Genomic DNA, 22127 nt, shown 5'->3' on the forward strand with positions numbered 1-22127 from the left:
CACAAGAGCCCTCTGCTCCTCCCACAGGACGTCTGTGCCCGAGTCTCTGTGAAGGCCGCACGTACGTGTGTGTGTATTCTCCAGGGAGAGAGTCCACTGGTTCTCACAGATGCCCAAAGAAGTACGTATCTCAAAAAGCTGTAGAACAATTTCTACTCTGGTCTGATGAGTTGAACAAATATGCCTTCATTTCTCATTTAATATCAAGCACTATATTATCTTCAAAACACAGATCAACCTGGATTGAAACTGAGATTGGGCCAGATGAAATTAAGTATCACGACTGTAAAAATGCTGGGTATGCCGGGCGCGGTGGCTCAAGCCTGTAATCCCAGCACTTTGGGAGGCCGAGGCGGGCGGATCACGAGGTCAGGAGATCGAGACCATCCTGGCTAACATGGTGAAACCCCGTCTCTACTAAAAATACAAAAAATTAGCCAGGCGCAGTGGCGGGTGCCTGTAGTCCCAGCTACTCGGGAGGCTGAGGCAGGAGAATGGCGTGAACCCGGGAGGCGGAGCTTGCAGTGAGCCGAGATCGCGCCACTGCACTCCAGCCTGGGCGACAGAGCGAGACTCCGTTTCAAAAAAAAAAAAAAAAAAAATGCTGGGTATGTCATGCTTCCTCAGGCTTTGGAGGCCCCAACTTTTTTTTTTTTTTTTTTTTGAGATGGAGTCTCGCTCTGTTACCCAGGCTGGAGGGCAGTGGTGCGATCTCGGCTCACTGCAAGCTCCGCCTCCTGGGTTCCCACCATTCTCCTGCCTCAGCCTCCCAAGTAGCTGGGACTACAGGCGCCCGCCACCACGCCCGGCTAATTTTTTGTATTTTTAGTAGAGACGGGGTTTCACCGTGTTAGCCAGGATGGTCTTGATCTCCTGACCTCGTGATCTGCCCGCCTGGGCCTCCCAAAGTGCTGGGATTATAGGTGTGAGCCACCGCACCAGGCCTGGAGGCCCAGCTTTTTTAAGGCACCCTCGTCACAGTGGTCACCACTGACAGGGCCCTTATTGTGTGCCTGGCATCCTGCTGAGGGCCTTGCACACATCACTGTGCTCAGGCCCCACAGTGATCCCATGAGATTAATCCATCTCCGCTGCACAAAAAGGAAAGCTGGGTTTTGCAAGATCAGTAACCTACCCAAGGTTACAGAGCCCGTTCATACAAATGGCAGAATTTGAGAATTTTCAGACCATCAACTTTTCTGCAAGCTAGCCGTCGCTTTTTTTCCCTTATTTTTGCCCAAGAAGACTTTCAAAGACAATCCTAAGAGGAAATCAGTTTCCTAAGTAAAAGTAACTCCAAACCCTCTCCACGCTGCCATTTGTGCATTAAAACCCAAATATGTCCACAAAACAATGCTGTTCTCCTGCAGAAATGTCTATGGGCTACCACCCACACAGATACTAAAACTTTAAGGGCTGTTCCTGAAAAGGACTTCTAGGATCTGAAACACTGCTTTTGTCTAATCAAATAAGGCCCTGGCAAAAGACTAGTGTCAGCTAAGATGAAGCTACCTAATTTTTTTTTTTTTTTTTTGAGACAGGGTCTCACTTTGTCACCCAGGCTAGAATGTAGTGGTGCAATCATGGCTCACTGCAGCCTTGACCTGACCTCCTGGGCTCAAGTGATCCTCCCACCTCAGCCTCCTGTACTTTAATTACTAAAAATTCTTCAGCGTGGTCCCACCATTTGTAGTTTTGAATTATGTGTCTGAATGCCACAATGACCTGCTGGCATTTCCAATAGGTCACCTAGACTGGTGAGATCTGCCAAAACTCCACACAGGGACAGCTGGAGCAATCAGAGATGTCAGGAGCAAAGAAGTAGGCGCATAGGGCTATTTTGGTGTAGTTTCAATCTACCACGTGGAAGGAATATTAGACACATTCACTATGGCTCCAAGCACAACAGTAAGACAAACACAGACAAGCCGCAAGCAGGCAGACATGTGAGTGGGTCCGCAGAAGAATGTCCAGCAAACAGTGCCATGCCACAATAGGGTGCACGGCTCCCATTGTGCACCCCACCCCACAGCCTCCAGGAATTTCTACGTTGATCAAAACATTCCATGAGGGGACTGACTACAAAAGGTCCCAGAGACTTCTCTGGAATGATGGAAATAATCTATGCCTTGACTGCACTGGTGGTTACACAACGTAAGTTTGTCATAATTCACAGAACTGTACAGATATGAGGGGTAAATTTTACTATCTGTAAATTATTCCTCAATAAGGAGTAACACAAACATTTCTGAGCTCTCTTCTTGGGCTTAGTTCTGGACTTTATTAACTGGCATCTAACATCACCAAACATGAGTCATAGTTGGCCAGTGACTTGGAGGGGTTCTGAGGACACAGGCCTGTTTCAACACCTCAGTTCATGGGACTTTGGTGCTAACACCGGGTAAGTCCCATGAGATCATCTGGTTACCCTCAGTGCATCTTGCCATTCTGCTACTGCACCTTCCTGTCAGAGTTACAGACCTGACTGCTGTATGATGGACCTGACCGCTGCATGATGGGGCCCACGCTGACCTTTAGGTAAGAGGCAGTGGCTTACTTCTTAAAGAGCAGAGACAGGTACTGACAGCATAAGCAACTGCTTAGCTTTTCATTCAAATGTATTTCAAAGCTTTTTAAAATAAAAAGAAACATGCATAAAGCATGTCTTCTGTCTCCTCGATGCCCTCCATAAATTTCTACCTTTATAATCTGGCACCAAAGGAGTTTCCGTCTACACTAGCAGTGAGAGAAAGTGCAATGTGGGGTTAAAGCATGAGCTCTGGAATCAGGCCACTGGCCTGTCTTTAAGATGGGATAATAAGACCGCACTCGTTTCCTTGGGGAAATGCAATGTTAAAGGAGAGAAGACATGTAAACCACTCAGCCCAGGCCCAGCACACAATAAACACACAACAAACCTAAGCTAGGATGTTAATAAAGAGATCGATAAAGTCCTTTCAAACAGCCCGAGATGAGAACTAAGTGCTTACCCATTACTCTGGCGCTCTCCACCTTGCTTCTGGGAACAGCAGGAATACGTCAGTATCTTGAACATGTCAGTGAAGGCACTGCCATCAGGAGGCTTGGTGATGAAAACGCTCTGGCCACAGAGGAAGACCACAAAAGCAAGGCCGACGCAGACAGTGGGGATCGCATAACCAGTGACAAAGCTGATGTTCTGCTGAATATAGGCAATGCCACCTAATGACAGGATCGCTCCCAGGTTAATGCTCCAATAAAACCAATTAAAAAATCTCCTAGTGGCTTCCGGACCTCGATCTTTAACCTAAAATAACAGGGAGGAAAGACACTTGAAGATATATGACAGTCTTCAAGGATGAAAAACATATACAGTCAAGTGGTTAAAATTACTGTTGTCATCACAACCTTTAAGAAGTGCAACACAATCAAAATGGTGTTTAGAGAAACATTCACGGATCTCGACAAAAAACATACCCCATGCTTTTAATTACTACAGGTGCTGGGTAGGTTTCACTTAATTACACTAAATTCCAACTAATCCTAGAGACTTTTTCCGAGTATGTGGACCACTTGCTATAGAATTTTTCTAAGTACCTGAACCACTTGCCTTGGAATTACCTGGAATGCTCTTTAAAAACAGCGTCGGCTGGGCATGGTGGCTCACGCCTATAATCCCAGCACTTTGGGAGGCCGAGGCGGGTGGATCACTTGACGTATGGAGTTCGAGACCAGCCTGGCCAACATGGTGAAACACCGTCTCTACTAAAAATACAGAAATTAGCCGGGCATGGTGGCGGGCACCTGTAATCCCAGCTACTTGGGAGGCTGAGGCAGGAGAATCGCTTGAATCCAGGAGACGGAGGTTGCAGTGAGCCGAGATTGTGCCACTGCACCTGGGTGACAAGAGCGAAACTCTATCTCAAAAAAAAAACAACAAAAACAGAGTCACAGGATCCACGCTCCGGACCTACTGAATCATGGTCTCTGGGGCCCAGGCCCAGGAATCCGCATTTCAAGTAACTTCCCAGGTGACTTCTACTCACAGGTAAGTTTTAGAACCAATGTTATAAAGCTCCATGCCTTACTGAGCTACATGCAAGTACCATGAGGCACCCCGCAAATATGCTTAGGCCCCAAAGAGACTGCAGGTGACATTTGTTCAGTGAGGCCAAGCCACCACCCACACCAATTGTATCTGGTCTCCTGAGAATCAGAGATCTCAGTAAACTTGAAGCAAAGAGGAAATTACAGACTAAAGATAAAACCACATGCTATTTTTAGATTAGACAGGCTATCAGTGGAATCGGAGAAATTCTGATAAGGGTGGGATTTCCAAAAGGCTCAAAAATCACTGACTTCCTGGACTCAAACAAAAGCACTGAGGTAATCATGCAACGTCTAGGCTTACAGAGTTCACGAGGCTACCTCAATGGAGCCCAGGCGGTGGGAACAGGTCATTTGGGGGCAGACACACCGGAAGCCTTCTCTGCCCACCTGGATTTTTACCTCTAAATAAGATACTGTGCAAATGAACCCTGTACTAGACAGAGACATTTCTAATGAGTTTCATTTCATAAATTTGTTTTTAACAAACTTATGAGAGGCTGATACTGGATCTCATAAAAAGACTCTCTTGCTGTCTTAAAAACTTCTATTCTACTGTCTCACTCTTAAGTCACAGGTTATGAAAGAGTTAGAAAATTCTTATTCCAATAATAGATCTAGTTTCTGGATCCACAGAACAATCAGCTCTACTGAATAACAAATTCTCAATGTGGCCAAAACAACCAATTATGGCTGGGCATGGTGGCTCAGGTCTGGAATCCCAGCACTTCGGGAAGCCAGGGCAGGCAGACCGCTTGGGTCCAGGAGTTTGAGACCAGCCTGGGAACACAGAGAGACCCCCATCTCTACAAAAAATTACAAACATCAGCCAGGTGCGGTGGTGTGCGCCTACAGTCCCAGCTACTTGCGAGGCTGAGGTGGGAGGATCCCTTGAACTGGGGAGGAGGTGGCAGTGAGCTGTGATGGCACCACTGCACTCCTGCCTAAGCGACAGAGGCCCTGTCTCAAAAGAAAAAAAAAGATACGGTATGCAATAAGCACATGCATCTTTTTAGCAGTCATATATTTGATATGGTATTTTAAGCTCTATTTTTTAGAGATTAAATCAGGGGTATAAAATTTATAAAATTGTGTGCACCTCTCTAAAGGAAATAGAGCAAAAGAAAAAAAACAACTGTGTGTTCCTCAAAAAGAGATTTGTTTGAAGTCCAAAGATTAAGCATAGATACTGTGGTGGCAGGTCATTTAGTTATATATAGTAACACCACCTCAAACTAAAAATCTAAGTTTAAAAGAAAATCACATGTTCTCAAGAGTTTAAACTCTTCTCCTATCTATGACAATACTGAACAGAGGTCCTAGACCAAATGCAGACATCTCTACCGAATAAACAGTTTGAGATGAGAACTTTTTAGACATCTAAGACACTTCCTCACTAGGACACAATGCGTTTAAATATTGCTCAACAGTGGACACCAATTCTCATGCTATACTAGACATGGACCAGGAAGAAAAATGAAAAATGTGAGCAGAGAAATGGTTACTGAGAAAACAAAACTAGAAGTGTAAAAGCAAAAAAAAAAAGTAATTTTTTGACAAGCATAAAAGAGGCCAGTAAACATAGTATCTAAACTTAATAGAGGCACAAATGATTTCATAACTGAAATGTACTTGGACCTTCCCATTACCCACAGTGAGACTGCACACACCTTCCCACGGTCTCACTCGGACCTTCCCATTACCCACACTGACACTGCACACACCTTCCCACGGTCTCACTCGGACCTTCCCATTACCCACACTGACACTGCACACACCTTCCCACGGTCTCACTCGGACCTTCCCATTACCCACAGTGACACTGCACACACCTTCCCACGGTCTCACTCGGACCTTCCCATTACCCACACTGACACTGCACACACCTTCCCACGGTCTCACTCGGACCTTCCCATTACCCACACTGACACTGCACACACCTTCCCACGGTCTCACTCGGACCTTCCCATTACCCACACTGACACTGCACACACCTTCCCACGGTCTCACTCGGACCTTCCCATTACCCACACTGACACTGCACACACCTTCCCACGGTCTCACTCGGACCTTCCCATTACCCACACTGACACTGCACACACCTTCCCACGGTCTCACTCGGACCTTCCCATTACCCACAGTGACACTGCACACACCTTCCCACGGTCTCACTCGGACCTTCCCATTACCCACACTGACACTGCACACACCTTCCCACGGTCTCACTCGGACCTTCCCATTACCCACACTGACACTGCACACACCTTCCCACGGTCTCACTCGGACCTTCCCATTACCCACACTGACACTGCACACACCTTCCCACGGTCTCACTCGGACCTTCCCATTACCCACACTGACACTGCACACACCTTCCCACGGTCTCACTCGGACCTTCCCATTACCCACACTGACACTGCACACACCTTCCCACGGTCTCACTCGGACCTTCCCATTACCCACAGTGACACTGCACACACCTTCCCACAGACTCAGACCTATGTCCCCTTCAGGTGAAGCATGAAAAAATCAGCATTTGATTAGTCTGGGAAAATCCTAACCTTAAAATGCCATTCATCCTCATTTCCTGTGTAATTGTGGTGGTCAATTTATTTCAACTCCAAGAGTAATCCATCAAAATTACTTTATGAACCAAAATTACTAAGCCCTAAATAACCACACAGCAGGCATTTCTGTACCAAGGGAAGCTGGCTGCTGTGAAGGGACATCACATGCTTCCCCGCCCTGGTGAACAGGCCCCGGCCTCCCTGCCCATCGTCTGCATGACATCACTGTGTGAGCAGCAGCCACATGCCCTACCAAGGGTAAACAAGGTTTTCACATGACTGGTCAAAAGATACCACCAAAATCAATTTGGAGATGAAAAGCTAAAAGAATAGAATTGTGTACAGCACACCAAACAGTTGGCTGACAGAAAAATTCCTTAAAATGGAGAGTGTCAGTTTTTCCTCTAGAAAAAAAAAAAATGCACCATTTGCTCTGTGTATCTGTAACATAAGATTTTCATCTTTCAGGTCACTATTTCAAATAATCCATCCGCCAAGAATGATTGTGACCTTTGAAAAAGGTGAAGCACGGCGGGGGAAGATACGGGGCTGACATGATTTACACGAACATACATCTCCCTTGGACTCACAGCTCACACATCCTCTTTCAGAAGCCAACTAGGCCTCCTTCTCAAAGCTATGCAGCCTCACCCCATTGTCTCTTCTATCAGAATGTTTCCCAGAGACTCTACCTGGGAGATGAAGAGGTAAGTGTAAAAGAACCATAAAAAGCACCTTAAAAATACAAATAGGTTTCCTCTAAATGAGAAGGACCAAACCAGGACAAATTAACCCTCGCCTGGGGCACACCAGAGTGTACTTCAGGCCTGCACACCTCAGGGTCCCCAGCCAGGCCTCCTGCCATGAAGCAGCCGTACCTGGAGGGGGACCTGCCACCTGGTCACGGGCAAGCACCCTGGCATAAGGGTACTTTTCCCCTCAAATGTTTTTTCACTATGATTCACATACCATAAAATTCACCCTTTAAAAGCGTACAATTCAGTAGTGTTTAGTATATTCAGAGATGTACAGCCATCACTGCCATCCAAGTCCACATTCTCATCACACCAACAGGAATTCCTGTTCCCTTTAAGTCACTCCCATGCCCCTCTCCTGGTCTCCTGGCCCCTGGCAACCCTTAATCTCCTCCCTGTCTCTGTGGCCTCGCCTCTTCCGGGCATTCTGCATCGATGGAATCGCACAACTGGGCCTTATATGTCTGGCTTCCTTCACTCAGCGGAGTGTTTTCAAGGCTCATCAGTACTTCATTTCTTTTTTAATGGCTGAAAAATATTCCACTGTACAGATATACTACATTTAGTTTATACATTCATCAGTGAACATTTTCTTATCTTTCATTTAAAAAAATTCCAAATGTATAGAAAAGTTGAATCGCAAAATGCACACTTCTCTACCCTTCACTTGGAGCCTCAGCACTCTTTTTTCTATACATAAAAAATATTGGCCGAGCGCGGTGGCTCACGCCTGTAATCCCAGAACTTTGGGAGGCCGAGGCGGGTGGATCACCTGAGGTCAGGAATTTGAGACCAACCTGGTCAACATGGTGAAACCCCGTCTCTATTAAAAATACAAAAATTAGCCAGGTGTGGTGGCTCACACCTGTAGTCCCAGCTACTCAGGAGGCTGAGGCAGGAGAATAGCTTGAACCCAGGGGCAAAGGTTGCAGTGAGCCGAGATCGCACCACTGCACCCCAGCCTGGACAACAGAATGAGACTCGGTCTTAAAAAAAGTACTTCTGGGTGATCTATTTACAAATAAACTCCAGCAACCTATTCCACCCCCAAAATTTCATCATGAATCTCCTGGAAATAAGGACATTCTTTTAACAGCAGTGAGATTACCACACCTAAGAAAGGCAACATTGGTCCATTATTAGCTAATGGGTGGTCTACAAACTATCGCAAGCATCCAAGAAGAATGGCCAGGAAAGCAGCCGCGATCCAGTCACTCAGCATGCGCTGCAGGGGGCGGCCAGGCCTCCCGAGTAGCCTTTCATCCACAAGGTCCCCTTTTCCCGTGACAGCGTTACATGGGAAGAGATCAGGCCAGCTATCTTGCGGAAGAAGGCACATCTCGTTTCAACATCCTCATTTAATTATGGATGAAAGAGAGCATATTCTGTCAGATTCATTTGAGATAACCGAGCACCATTTCCTCCTCATTTTAAGAAGTATCAATTACTCGCCTGTTATCTCCCGGAGAGCACCAGCTTTTAAGTCAGGCTGCCAGGGCCCCAAACCAGCTCCCCTAGGCACTTGCTGTGCAGCCTTGGGAGCCAGCCCTCTAGGCCTGTTCCCTGTATAACAGGCTTAAGTGCAGCACATACACCAGCAACTGTTGCGAGGCTTAAATAAGATCACGTGGGAAAGGCACATGTAAGAGGCACAATGGAAGCTTTCGAGTACACGTGTGCGGCGTGGCCAAGTCTTTAAAAGATAGAGGCTGACTGTGCTACCCGCCCTGTTCTTTCAGGAGCCAATGGCGCCCCAAGGCCAAGAGCCTGGGCCTTGAGATCCAGCCCTGCAGAACCATTACAGAACGCACGCACACTGGGCCCATCTTAGTGCAGAAGCTAAAAAAGAACCAGAGCTGGAATGGAAGTCCAGCTTGACCACTCACTACCTATAGGCAGTAAGAAAGTGATCTGTTTTTGTGCCTGTTTCCTCATCAGTAAAATGGGCTCACATCTAAGACTCCTGTGAGGTTCAGATTTGGTCACGTATGTAAAGCATATGCCACTGTACCAAAAACCCAGTTCCAATCCACTACATTAGAAGACTATCATTTCTAACATCGTTCTAAGGTATCTCCTGACTGTAACGGATAGCCTCACACAGGCAGAGTGAAAGCTCACACTCAAAGGATAGGCTTTTGAATCCTGGCTCAGTCACATACAAGCTACGTAACTTTGGGCCAATGATTAAACCTCTCAAGCTTCAGTTTCCTCTCAGTAAAATGGGCACCGTACGTGTCATGTAGACTACCCAAGTAGTCTTGTAGACATGTAGACATGTAGCATACGTGTTAGTGGACTAACCAGATACTGTACTTAGCAAGCACTGGGCCTGGTGCACAGTAAGCTCTCAGTAAATGTTCCTAAAAAACAGGCACTCACAGATACTTGGGCAAAAGCATAAGCGTCGCCTTCCCTACTGCTCACATGCCATGGTTTCAATGTCTGACCCTCCAAACTTCCCGAAGAAATGTGATCCCCAGTGCTGTTTGTGGGGCCTAGTGTTTGGGTCATGGGGACGGATCCCTGAAGAAAGGCTTGGGGCTTGGTTGTCGCAGTTAGGAGTGAACTCTCCTATGAGACAGGTCATTTACAAGCCTGGCACCTCCCTCCCCTCTCACTTCCTCTAGTGCATGTGATCTCTACACAGCTGGCTCCCCGTTCACAAGGCCCTCACCAGTGCAGATGCTGGCGCCCTGCTTCTTGTACAGCCTGCAGAACCTTAAACCAAAAAAACATCTTTTCATTATAGATGACTGGGCCTCAGGTATTCCTACATAGCAACACAAACAGGGACTAGACAACCCGCCAGTACTTCCTGCCCATTCTACTTCCATAGCTGAACTCCATCCATCCACTTCACCCACCTCCACTGCCTCCACTCTAGTTAGGAGAGACTGCCACCTCATGTCCCTAATGTCACCACTTCCTACACAATCCATTTTCTACAACAAGCATCCGCACACTTCTGTGAAGGGGCAGGCAGTTCACATTTTGAGTTCTATGAGACATTTTCATAAAATTTTCACTCGTCACAAATTATCCTGTTTCCAACCACTTAAAAATGTAGGAACCGGATGGGCGCCATGACTCAAGCCTGTAATCCCAGCACTTTGGGAGGCCGAGGCAGGCGGATCATGAGGTCAAGAGATCAAGACCATCCTGGCCAACATGGTGAAACCCCATCTCTACTAGAAATACAAAAATTAGCTGGGCATGGTGGCATGCACGTGTAGTCTCAACTACTCAGGAGGCCGAGGCAGGAGAATCGCTTGAACCCGGGAGGCGGAGGTTGCAGTGAGCTGAGATCGCGCCACTGCACTCCAACCTGGCGACAGAGTGAGACTCCGCCTCAGAAAAAAAAAAAAAAAAGAAAGAAAGAAAATATTAAGAACCATTCTTAGCTTGTGAATCCTCAGAAAACAAGAAGTAGACCTGACCTGCTACCCCAGCTGTAGTGCTTGCTCTGCACATGACATAAATAGTATCACTCCCTGCTGGAACCCAGTAAAGCTCAGGACTGTATCCCAAAGCTTTAACACTCCTCACATGATCCGGCCCCAGCCTTCCACCTCACTCCCCACTATTTTTTTATATTTTCTGAAATGATCTGAGTTTGCTATTGCTCTTAAAGGCGGCCTATTCTGCATATAATAGGGTCCCTTTCATTTATTTATTTATTTATTATTTTTTTCATTTGGAGACAAGAGTCTCACTCTGTCGCTCAGGCTGGGAGTGGAGTGGCGCGATCTCGGCTCATCGCAACCTCTGCCTCCCGAGTGCAAGCAAGTCTCCTGCCTCAGCCTCCCGACTAGCTGAGATAACAGGTGCCCGCCACCACGCCCGGCTAATTTTTGTATTTTTAGCCAGGCTGGTCAGGCTGGTCTCGAACTCCTGTTGACCAAGCTGGTCTCCAACTCCTGATCTTAGGTGATCCACCCACCTCGGCCTCCCAAAGTGTTGGGATTACAGGCGTGAGCCACTGCACTCAACTTATTTTAATTTTTTTTTTTTTTTGAGGTGGGGTCTCACTCTGTTAACCAATCTAGAGTGCACTGGTGTGACCCTAGCTCACTGCAGCCTCCGAAACTCGTAAGCTCAAGGAATCCTCCTTTCTCTGCTAGGACTACAGGTGTGCGCCTCCACGGCCGGCAAATTCTTAAATTTTTGTAGAGATGAGGTCTCACTATGTCGCCCAACCTGGTCTCAAAGTCCTGGGCTCAAGCGATCCTCCCGCTGCGGCCTCTCAAAGTGCTGAGATTACAGGCGTGAGCCACCGCGCCCAGCCTCTCTTTTCTTTAAAGCCACTGTGGCCATCACTGTGTGTGTGTAGACCTCACCCTGCCCCAGGCAAACCCCCTCCAGCACCTATCACACCGGTCCCTCCAGTCTTGGCCCAGCTGCTGGCGGGATTCCTCTGTACCAGACAGAAGCCCCGCGGGGCAAGGGGCTCCCTCCGCAGTCAGAGGCAAGGACTGGGGCAGGGGAAGAGGCTGGGGCTGAGCAGGGGCTGGACAGGGACAGGGACAACGCGAGGGCGCGGCTCACCTGGTCCGCGCCGAAGGGCGTGATGTTGGCCTTGACGGTGGCCACGCCCAGGCCCACCAGCACCAGCCCCGCGAAAGTGGCCGGTGCGCAGCAGCGGGCGGCGGCGTCGGGAACAGGCGCCGTGCAGTTGAGCAGGCGCGCGGAACCGCAGAGCGCGGCTCGCGTGGCTGGCGCGGCCAGCAGTGGGAAGGCCAGCATGCCCAGCAGGTAGAGCGCCAGGCTCAGCAGGATGGCGCGCGCCCGGCCCAGCCGCGCGTCGGCCAGCCAGCCTCCGAAAGGCGAGCCCAGGTAGGTGAGGCCCATGAAGAGCAGCAGCGCCTCGCTGGCCTGCGCGCCCTCCCAGCAGAACGGCGCCCCGTTCAGGAATAGCACCAGGTTGGACGTGATGCCGTAGAAAGCGGCGCGCTCCAGCAGCTCCGTCAGCAGCACGGCCCCGCACGCCGCGCGCCGGCCCGCGAACGCCCCAGCCGCCGCCGCCGCCGCCGCCGCCCGCCGCGCGCCGAGCAGCGGCGCCCGCTCGCCCGCACCGCCCCCAGAGCCCTCCATGCGACGCCGCCAGCTGCCTCGACCCGCCGCCGGGTCACCTGTCCCAGAACACGGGGCCGCCGCCCTTCTCGCGAGACTGCCGGGCCTGGGACGTCCCTATTGGGCGGGCTCGCCGCTGCTCAACGCCCCACTCGCCGGAACTTCCGGCCCCGCCCCGGACACTAGGCGAGGAAGTGGCCGGTACTCTGGGTGGTGCGTGTCTTGGGGAGCTTGGGATTCCGCAGCTTGGCCGCCAAGAGCCTTTTTTTGCCTTTTTGAGACAGGGTTTCCCTCTCTCGCCTAGGCTGGAGTGCAGTCATGCGGTTACGCCTCACTGCAGCCTCAGCTTCCCAGGATCAAGCGTCCCTCCCACCTCAGCCTCCTGGGTAGCTGGGACCGCAGGCGCTCGCCACTGCCTGTGGCTAATTTTTAAACAGTTTTTTGAAATGGGGTCTCGCTTTGTTACTCAGGTTGGTCTCGAACTCCTGGCATCAAGCATTCCTCCCGTCTCAGCCTCCCAAAGTGTTGGAATTACGTGCATGAGCCACTGCATGCAATCGGACTGAGGGAGTTTAAACAAAGAAGCCGGAGCCTGGCCCTCTTCCGGCTTCAGTGGGGCCCAGTAGGCAGCCAAAACTCACACTGAGACGGCGGCTGCTCTCCAGGCGGGTTTGCTCAGGCTTCCCCCGTGCTCCCTGCCCTGGGCTCCAGTCCTGGAGAGGACCCGGTTTCTCAGCCCGGGCATTGTTGGCACTTTGAGCGACGGGACTATCCTGTGCGTTGCACGACGTTGAGCAGCAGCTTTGGCCTCTGCTATCCACTAGGGGCCAGTTCCACCCCCTAGCACCTCAGATTAACAACCGAAAATGTCAAGACTTTGCCGAAGGACCCCTGGGGGCAAACACGCCCCCATTGAGACTCACTGGCTTAGAACAAGGCAAGCTCCAGCCTGTTTCAGGCTTTCCCAGAGACTGCCCCTACACCATTTATGGTTGCATGACTGGCTTCTCATCCTTCAACCTTCCACCGAAGTGTTGACTTCAGAGAAATATTTTTTTCACCAGCCCGTCCAAGGCCCGAGTATCCCATTCTATCATGTTACTCTTTCTCTTTCTTACCTGTTACATTTTTTAATTTATTCGTTTATCTCCCCAACCTGCATGTGTTCACAGGTGTAAGCTTCCTGATGGCAGGATTCTCTTGTGTTTTGTTCCTCACTATGCCCCCTGCCTCTGGGACAGCGCCTGGCACATAGTGGAGTGAAAGAGTGCCGCCCAAAAATGGCCCTCAGCATGGCTTCAGAAATTGAGACCCCGGCCTGGGATGATGGCTCACGCCTGTAATTCCAGTACTTTGGGAGGCCGAGGCGGGCATATCACGAGGTCAAGAGATCGAGACCAGCCTGGCCAACATGGTGAAACGCCGTCTCTACTAAAAATATAAAAATTAGCCGGGTGTGGTGGCACGTGCCTGTAATCCCAGCTACTCAGGAGGCTGAGGCAGGAAAATCGCTTGAACCAGGGAGGCAGAGGTTGCAGTGAGCCGAGATTGTGCCACTGCACTCCAGCCTGGTGACAGAGTGAGACTTCGTCTCAAAAAAAAAAAAAAAAAGAAAAGAAAAAAAAAAAGAAATTGAGACTCTGGCCTGGGATGATGGCTCACGCCTATAATCCCAGCACTTTGGGAGGCTGAGGCAAGAGGATCACTTGAGCCCGGGAGGTAGAGCCTGCATTCAGCAGTGAGGGCATCACTGCACTCCAGCCTGGGTGACAGAGTGAGACCCTGTCTCAAAAAAAAAAAAAAGAAAGAAAGAAAGAAAGGAATCGGGATCGACAGCTGCTGCAATGATTCAATTAGTGTAAGACAGCCTCCTTTTCCTTCATCATTCCCTCCAGCTAAGATGAGGGTGGAGCCAGTAGCTGGGAAGTTGGCTTGCCAGTAGGTCATCTGGAGAAGTAATCCTGCCAGTAAGTCTTGAAGTTGCATGCATTCTCTTTTTGGAAAACTTTTTTAAATATCTGACAGATAGACTGATGGTCAGCACAGTGCTGCCACACAGGAGGCAATATATATTTAATGAATGTCTAATGAGAGAATAATTGAGTGCCCAAATTGGACCTTTGCCACCTATCTGTTGATGCTTGTCATTTCCAGCTGTCAGCTCAAATATCACTTTCCTAACCCTGCCACACTAGATTAGCTCCCCGTTTTTATGGCCTTGGAACTCCCTATACTTTTTTCCCACAGCACCGGTTATAATTTATATTTATTTTGTGCAACTGTTGAATGCCTGTCTTTAAAGCTGGGATGGCCGGGATCTTTGTTTTAACCACTATTGTAGTTCTAGAGGCTAGCACAACACTTGCCAGTGATAAATAGGTGTAGATTTAACTGGATGAGTGAATGACTGACCATTTGTTGAATGTAAATGATGCAAGTCACCTTATGTTCTCATATATGTGTGTGTATACACATACGTGTATCTGTGTGTCTGTGTATATGTACATATATGTATATATATATGTGTATATAAGTGTGTGTATATATATGTGTGTAGTATACATGTGTATATGTGTGTGTCTATACATGTTCAAGGGCATATGTTAGTATTTTAACTTATTATTGGATACTAATATATGTCCTTGAACATGTACATACGGACACACACACATATATGCCAATTTTTTTTTTTCTTTTTGAGATGGAGTTTTGCTCTTGTAACCCAGGCTGGAGTGCAGTGGCACGGTGGCTCATGCCTATAATCTCAGCACTTTGGGAGGCCGAGGCAGGCAGATCACTTGAGGTCAGGAGTTAAAGACCAGCCGGGCCAACATGGTGAAACCCCATCTCTACTAAAATTACAAAAATTAGCCAGGCGGTAGTGGTGCACACCTGTAATCCCAGCTACTCAAGAGGCTCAGGCAGGAGAATCTCTTGAGCCTGGGAGGTGGAGGTTGCAGTGAGCCAAGATCACACCACTGCACTCCAGCCTGGGTGATAGAGCGAAACTGTCTCAAAATAAAAAATAACAAAAGAAAGCAATAGAACTCAGACTTCAATGAAAGGCTTATATCTAATTATGAGTCCAGTGCTGCTTCCACTTTGCAGTTGGTAGATGAGACAGAATCTTTGAGTATTTGTTCTAAGACTAATAGGTCTGACGCTCAGGCAAAGTCTAGAGTAAAATTAACATTAAACATGGAATGAAAGCAAAGCAAATTACTTGAATCATGTGATAACCCAGTGTCCAAACAGTGCTCAATACACTCTGCCATTTTTGGATGACAGTAAACTAATCCAATTGCATTGCCTCATTGGAGAAAACTAAAGCTAAGTTAAAAAAAAAAAAAAATAGTGAACCAAGACCACGTTTTGCAACATCACATTTATATGCAATGGCCAGAATAGGCAATAGGCAAATCCATACAGACAATGCAGATTAGTACAGTTTCCCGGTACTGGGGGAGGGGAGGGGAAGATTGGTTCACATCTTTGTGAATGTACTAAAAAGCCACTGAATTCTACACTTTATATAAGTGAATTATATAGTATGCGAATATGTCTCAATAAAGCTGGTACCAAAAGAAAGTGAACTAATAGTTACAATTTGAAAGGTTTCATGTATAAATTTGGATGCCTTGCTATTTGGGGAAAATAAATGTGAGCTCTGGCAATGCTGGACTTGTGATTACCTGTTACATTAGTATGATTCCATCACTTTGAACCATGCCCTATAGTATTCAAGCCTTTATGTATTCCTCAGAGATCACGCCACAGGGCCTGTCCTGTGACCTGTTTTGACCAAGAGAATACATCAAAAGTGTTTCTGGGCCTGGTCTGGGCACAGGCTTAAAGTCTGACACCTTCCACTTTCATGACTGGGGTGTCCTGAGCCATCATATTAGAAGTCCACCTACCTTCCATCATATGTTGAGGACGAGTCTGCAACTATATGGAGAGGGGATTCTCAGCATTCCAGATGACCTGCCCACTGAATGCAGCCGTGTGAAGACCAGCAGAAGAACCGCCCAGCTGAGCCTCAGCCCGGATCACAGAATTGTAAACAAATGACATGGTTGTTCTTTTAAGCCACTAAATTCTGGGGCAATTTATTATGCAGCAACAGGTAATGGAAACACATTTGCTTCCCCCTGTAGCCACTATCTGCTGACACTCAGCAGCAGCCACTGTCTTTAGATGGCAGACACTTTCTAGCTTTCCTAAATCCTCCCCACTCACTATTGTCTTATTTTTTTTATCATGGAGAAAATTCTCCATATCTGCATAGTCCAGTGCAGGAGCCACTAGCTATGTGTGGCTATTGAAACGAGTTAAAATTAAATAAAATGAAAAATTCTGTTCCTCACTTACACTAGCCATATTTCAAGTGGTTTGTGACTAGTGGCTACCATATTGGACAGCATGGTCTATTTCAAACCATCATTGCAGTAACTTCTATCAGCAATCCCATTCTTTTTTTTTTTTTTTTTTTTGAGACGGGGTGTTGCTCTGTTGCCCAGGCTGAAGTGCGATAGTGCCATCTTGGCTCACCATTACTTCCACCTCCCAGGTTCAAGTGATTCTCCCACCTCAGCCTCCCAAGTAGCTGGGATTACAGGCACCTGCCATCATACCCGGCTAATTTTTATATTTTTTATAGAGATGGGGTTTTACCACGTTGGCCAGGCTGATGTTGAACTCCTGAGTTGGGTGATCTGCCTGCCTTGGCTTCCCAAAGTGCTGGAATTACAGGCATGAGCCACCGCGCCCGGCCAGCAACACCATTCCTAAAATGTAACGGATATAATTGACTAATTAGCCAACATCCATACTCTTTCTTTTTCCAAACAATCCTGATTCTCTTCAGATATTTGTCTTCCTCAACCCACCCCTGCCCCCACTAGCTTCCCGTGTAGCTCGGGAGAACCTGACTTCATCCTTGTTCCCAGATGGAACTAGCCCACACCAGTACTAGTCTCATGCCTCTTCATGGTGACTAGTTCAGGAACGCAGACTCTAACCTTTCAGGACACGAAATTTCCCTGGTGCCTGTGGTTACTGACCCAGGAGTGGACAAATGAGGCAAGTTGACCCAGTCAGACTAGAGGCAAGGCCACTCATTGGCTGACGGTGGGCGAGGCGCATGCTCCCAAACTGGACATGAGTTAGGAAGCCTGCAGCTCTAATAGCTCCTGATGGCTGTTGACAACCGTGAGATGAACCAGCTTAGGATGAGACTGACTTGGGGGATGGCACAGGAGACTCAGGGAGAAGTGAGATAGTCTTAACATTGTTTAAGCCACCGTGTTGGGTTTTCTGTTATTTGTATTACTTGTGGCCCCAAGCCACCTATCATAATCCTATCAAAAACGGAAAAAATAAAAGAACTGGGAGGCTAGGGCAGGAGAATCGCTTGAACCCAGGAGGCGGAGGTTGCAGTGAGCCAAGATCGCACCACTGCATTCAGCATGGGCGACAGGGCGAGACTCCGTCTCAAAAAATAAAAAATAATAATAATAAAATAAAAGAACAAGAGAGGCCAGCCTGATTTTTTTCTCATGCCTGACCCATGAGTTTTCTGCCTGGCTCCTGTAATAATTGGATTTGCAGCCCCTGTACTGAGCCCCCCAGTGATGGTATAGCTAAAGAATTGATGTAAGGTGATTCCTCCCACTTTATTGGATATGCTTGCAATATACTCCTGCCCCAAAAAGTGATCCTATGAGGCTCTCCTTTGCAGCTAAAATTAATAAATGACCTAACCCATACAGTAGGCATCTAAGGAATAGGTAGCCGTGTCTTCCAAAATAACATTTTTGTCTATTGGCTGTTCACCTCAAGGGCCCTCTGGGAAAGGGGCAAGGACACTCTTTGCAAAGGTGCTTGTGGTGTGGACTAGACTTGGAAACACAGGGTTCTCCCTTCTCTGGCACCACCTTGTCTCCTGACCCTCACCCAGTGCAGAGCTCGAGTGGGTGTGATTTGAGGCAGTGAACTGAGAAACCATCAGAGACAGGACATTCAGGGGACTGCCTGACTCCTCTGGCTGTTTCATGACATACCTGCTGTAGTTTCACATCTCTGTTCAGTTGCTCACTCCTCACTGCCTCTCCTTACTCACAGTTTCAGCTTCCTCAAAACTTCGGGTTAGAAGCAGCCGTCAGAGCCTTTCTGTGCCATCCGTACTCACTCATTCACTGAACAAACAACTGCTGAACACCTGCCCCCTGAGTCATGACAGCTCAGCCTCAGCTCAGCTCAGCCTCAGCACTCACGGCAAGTGCTTCAGCTTCTCCGATTTCCAAGGTCCCCAGGGAGGGACTCTGATAGCCCCCCCCAACCCATCTTCGTGCATCAGGCCACAGCATAAGTCATTGGCCGTAGTGCAGCCACAGGCCATGCCATACATCTTTTGAATCTCCTTGGGTACAGAGAGTTGCCATAAATTCTATTTACTTCAAGGAGTCACTGTTGCAACCATTCTTTCTGGCTACAAATAATCTTGATAGAAGCAGAAGGTATAAAAAGTGAAATCAATAAAAATACAGGCAACCAACAGAATAGAATCAGGTGTTAAATCCTTGATCCTAAACCAAAGCCACACTAATCTACTTTTAGTGTGAACTAATTCAGCTCCCAGAATAGCTTGCGTTTATTTTAACAGAGGATGTGAGAGTGTACGGTCAGGGAGCTGGTTTTGATTTGACTTGTTTCAGGCACTCATTTTATTTGACCCTTGCGAGTAGCAACGCCTCTTTCTTGGGTACTTTTCCATCTGTGTTTAAAAAACTCCCAGGACGAAGTGAGGAGCGCCTCTGCCTGGCCGCCCCGTCTGGGAAGTGAGGAGCGCCACTGCCCGGCCGCCCCGTCTGGGAAGTGAGGAGCGCCTCTGCCTGGCCATTGTGCAACCTTCCAAGTGTGAAGTGACAGCCTTCGTTGTAGAATGAATGAAGACACTGGCTCTGATTATATAACACCTTGGCAGCTATCTGAAGTCGTTGATGGTGGAGGTATTGGAATTATAGAAGAAAGCAAACTCACAAATTTGACTGAAGGCGATTTTGTGACTTCTTTCTATTGGCCCTGGCAAACCAAGGTTATTCTGGATGGAAATAGCCTTGAAAAGGTGATATATATATGAACGTATCTGATTTTTTCCCCATATAATTCTTACTTTGTGCATTTGATATTCAGTTGTGTTTGTAATCACGGAAAAATAAAAGCATATATTAAAAAAAAACCCCAAGACATTTGCAAAAGTTGGGCTTCGCCAATAGAAGCAGGGAGGTGAAGAGAGAGTGAGAGAGTAAGTGAAAGAAAATGAACTTCTGCTTCCTTCTATTACAAGAAGCGCAAGATGGTGTGACCACAACTAAGATCCTATTTTAACCACCACTTTCACAATTCCTTGTAAGCAACCTTAGCCTAAACTGTAATCATATAATCATTCGTTGGTAATTATAAGTGTATTTGTTTTCTAGATGAGGCCTTACAGGAAACATCAAGGAAGATGAATACAAAGAACAAGAACAGAAGCACTAATACAAAATAACTGATTGTATGAAGTGAAATCAGCCAGGCACAGAGAGATACATACCATATGCTCTCACTCATATATAGAAGCTAAAAAAGTTGATCTCATACAAGTACATGTTTCAAAATCCTACCTTATGCCCTATAATTATGAACAATTATTATGTCAATTAAAAATAATAATGAGGCCAGGCATGGTGGTTCACGCCTGTAATCCCAGCACTTTGGGAGGCCAAGGCCAGTAGATCACCTGAGGTCAGGAGTTCACGACCAGCCTGGACAACATGGCGAAACTCTGTCTCTACTAAAAATACAAAAATTTAGCCAGCCATGGTGGCAGGTGCCTGTAATACCAGCTACTCTGGAGGCTGAGGCAGGAGAATATCTTGAACCCGGGAGGCCGAGGTTGCAGTAAGCCGAGATCGCACCATTGCACTCCAGCCTGGGCAACAAGAGTGAAACTCCATCTCAAAAATAATAATAATAATAATGAAAGCCTGCCTGGCACGGTGGCTCACGCCTGTAATCCCAGCACTTTGGAAGGCCAAGCTGGGCAGATCACTTGAGGTCAGGAGTTCCAGACCAGCCTGGCCAACGTGGTGAAATCCTGTCTCTACTAAAAATACAAAACTCAACCGGGCATGGTGGCAGGTGCTTGTAATCCCAGCTACTAAGTAGGCTGAGGCCAGAGAAATGCTTGAACCTGTGGAGGTTGCAGTGAGCTGAGATTATGCCACTGCACTACAGCCTGGGCAAGAGAGCGAGACTCCATCTCAAATAAATAAATAAATAATAAAAGCAAAAAAGAAAAATCTCAGTGTATGATAATAAATGGATCCCGTTGGGTGTGGTGGCTCATGCTTATAATCCCAACACTTTGGGAAGCCGAGGCAGGCAGATCACCTGAGGTCAGGAATTTGAGACCGGCTTGGCCAATATGGTGAAACCCCATCTCTACTAAAAATACAAAAATTAGCCTGGCATGGTAATGCAAGCCTGTAATCCCAGCTACTATTCAGGAGGCTGAGGTGAGAGAATCACTTGAACTTGGGAGGCAGAGGTTGCAGTGAGCCGAGATCGCGCCACTGCACTCTAGCGTGGGTGACAGAGCAAGACTCCGTCTCCAAATAAAAAAGATGGGGTCGGGTGCGGTGTCTCATGCCTGTAATCCCAGCACTTTGGGAGACTGAGACGGGCAGATCACGAGGCCAGGAGATCGAGACCATCCTGGTTAACATGGTGAAACCCCATCTCTACTAAAAATATTAAAAATTAGCCGGGTGTGGTGGTGGGCGCCTGTAGTCCCAGCTACTGGGGAGGCTGAGGCAGGAGAATGGCATGAACCCGGGAGGCCGAACTTGCAGTGAGCCGAAGTTGCACCACTGCATGCCAGCCTGGGCGACAGAGTGAGACTCCGTCTCAAAAAAAGAAAAAAAAAAATCAGTAATTCATCAATTCATGGGGAAAGGATGGATTGTTAAACAAATTATGTTGGAATGAATGTTGAAACATGGGGGGAAATAGGCTTCGTATTTTGTACCAACATAAATTCCAGATGGATTAAATATTAAAATTAAGAAACTAAAACTATAAAAGCACTAGGAGAAAATATTGGCAAATATATAATCGAGAGAAAACGGCTTCCCAAGCCTAACACTAAAGGCAGAAGGCATGCAGTAAAAATCAGTTTGACTACACAAAGATTTAAAACTTACGTGTATAAAAAATAATAATTGCTGTTGAGAGCACACAAACTAAGAAAAAAAATGGAAATGCATAAGACAATGTTCTTTTTTTTGAGACAGAGTCTTGCCACCCATTCTATAAACTCTCTTTCAGCAGAACTTTTCATATCTCCATATTCCTGAGTCCTATTGATCCTATTATAAGTATGTCTTTCTATAATATGCCTTTATTTTATTTATTTAATTTTATTTTTGAGATGGAGTCTTGCTCTGTCACCCAGGCTGGAGTGCAGTGGCACAATTTCGGCTCGCTGCAACCTCTACCTCCTGGGTTCAAGTGATTCTCCTGCCTCAGCCTCCCAAAAGTTAATGTTCTTATTTTATAAAGAGTTATAAAGAATATTATGAAAGGATAAACACCCAGCAAA

The 22127-nt window shown here is 47.3% G+C and overlaps 1 protein-coding gene and 1 long non-coding RNA gene across 3 annotated transcripts in view; one reads left to right on the plus strand and one right to left on the minus strand.

The window, feature by feature from the left end:
* Nucleotides 1–12542, minus strand: part of SLC15A4 (solute carrier family 15 member 4) — a 32651-nt gene extending 20109 nt beyond the window's left edge. For both annotated transcript variants that reach the window (XM_055237231.2, XM_055237232.2), the window contains exons 1-2: nt 11957–12542; nt 2991–3286 (exon numbers count right to left, since the gene is read on the minus strand). In XM_055237231.2, coding sequence (XP_055093206.1) covers nt 2991–3286; nt 11957–12502 — 842 coding nt within the window. In that variant the 5' untranslated portion in view covers nt 12503–12542. The remainder of the gene's footprint in view (nt 1–2990; nt 3287–11956) is intronic.
* LOC134732223 (uncharacterized) lies at nt 1541–20826 on the plus strand. The gene is made up of 3 exons (XR_010115177.1): nt 1541–2538; nt 7122–7360; nt 16245–20826. It is a non-coding gene; the product is annotated as an uncharacterized lncRNA (long non-coding RNA).
* Nucleotides 20827–22127: the final 1301 nt, after the last annotated feature.

This window comes from Symphalangus syndactylus, chromosome 13 (assembly GCF_028878055.3).
Source record: "Symphalangus syndactylus isolate Jambi chromosome 13, NHGRI_mSymSyn1-v2.1_pri, whole genome shotgun sequence".
In the NCBI taxonomy this organism is placed as follows: domain Eukaryota; kingdom Metazoa; phylum Chordata; class Mammalia; order Primates; family Hylobatidae; genus Symphalangus; species Symphalangus syndactylus.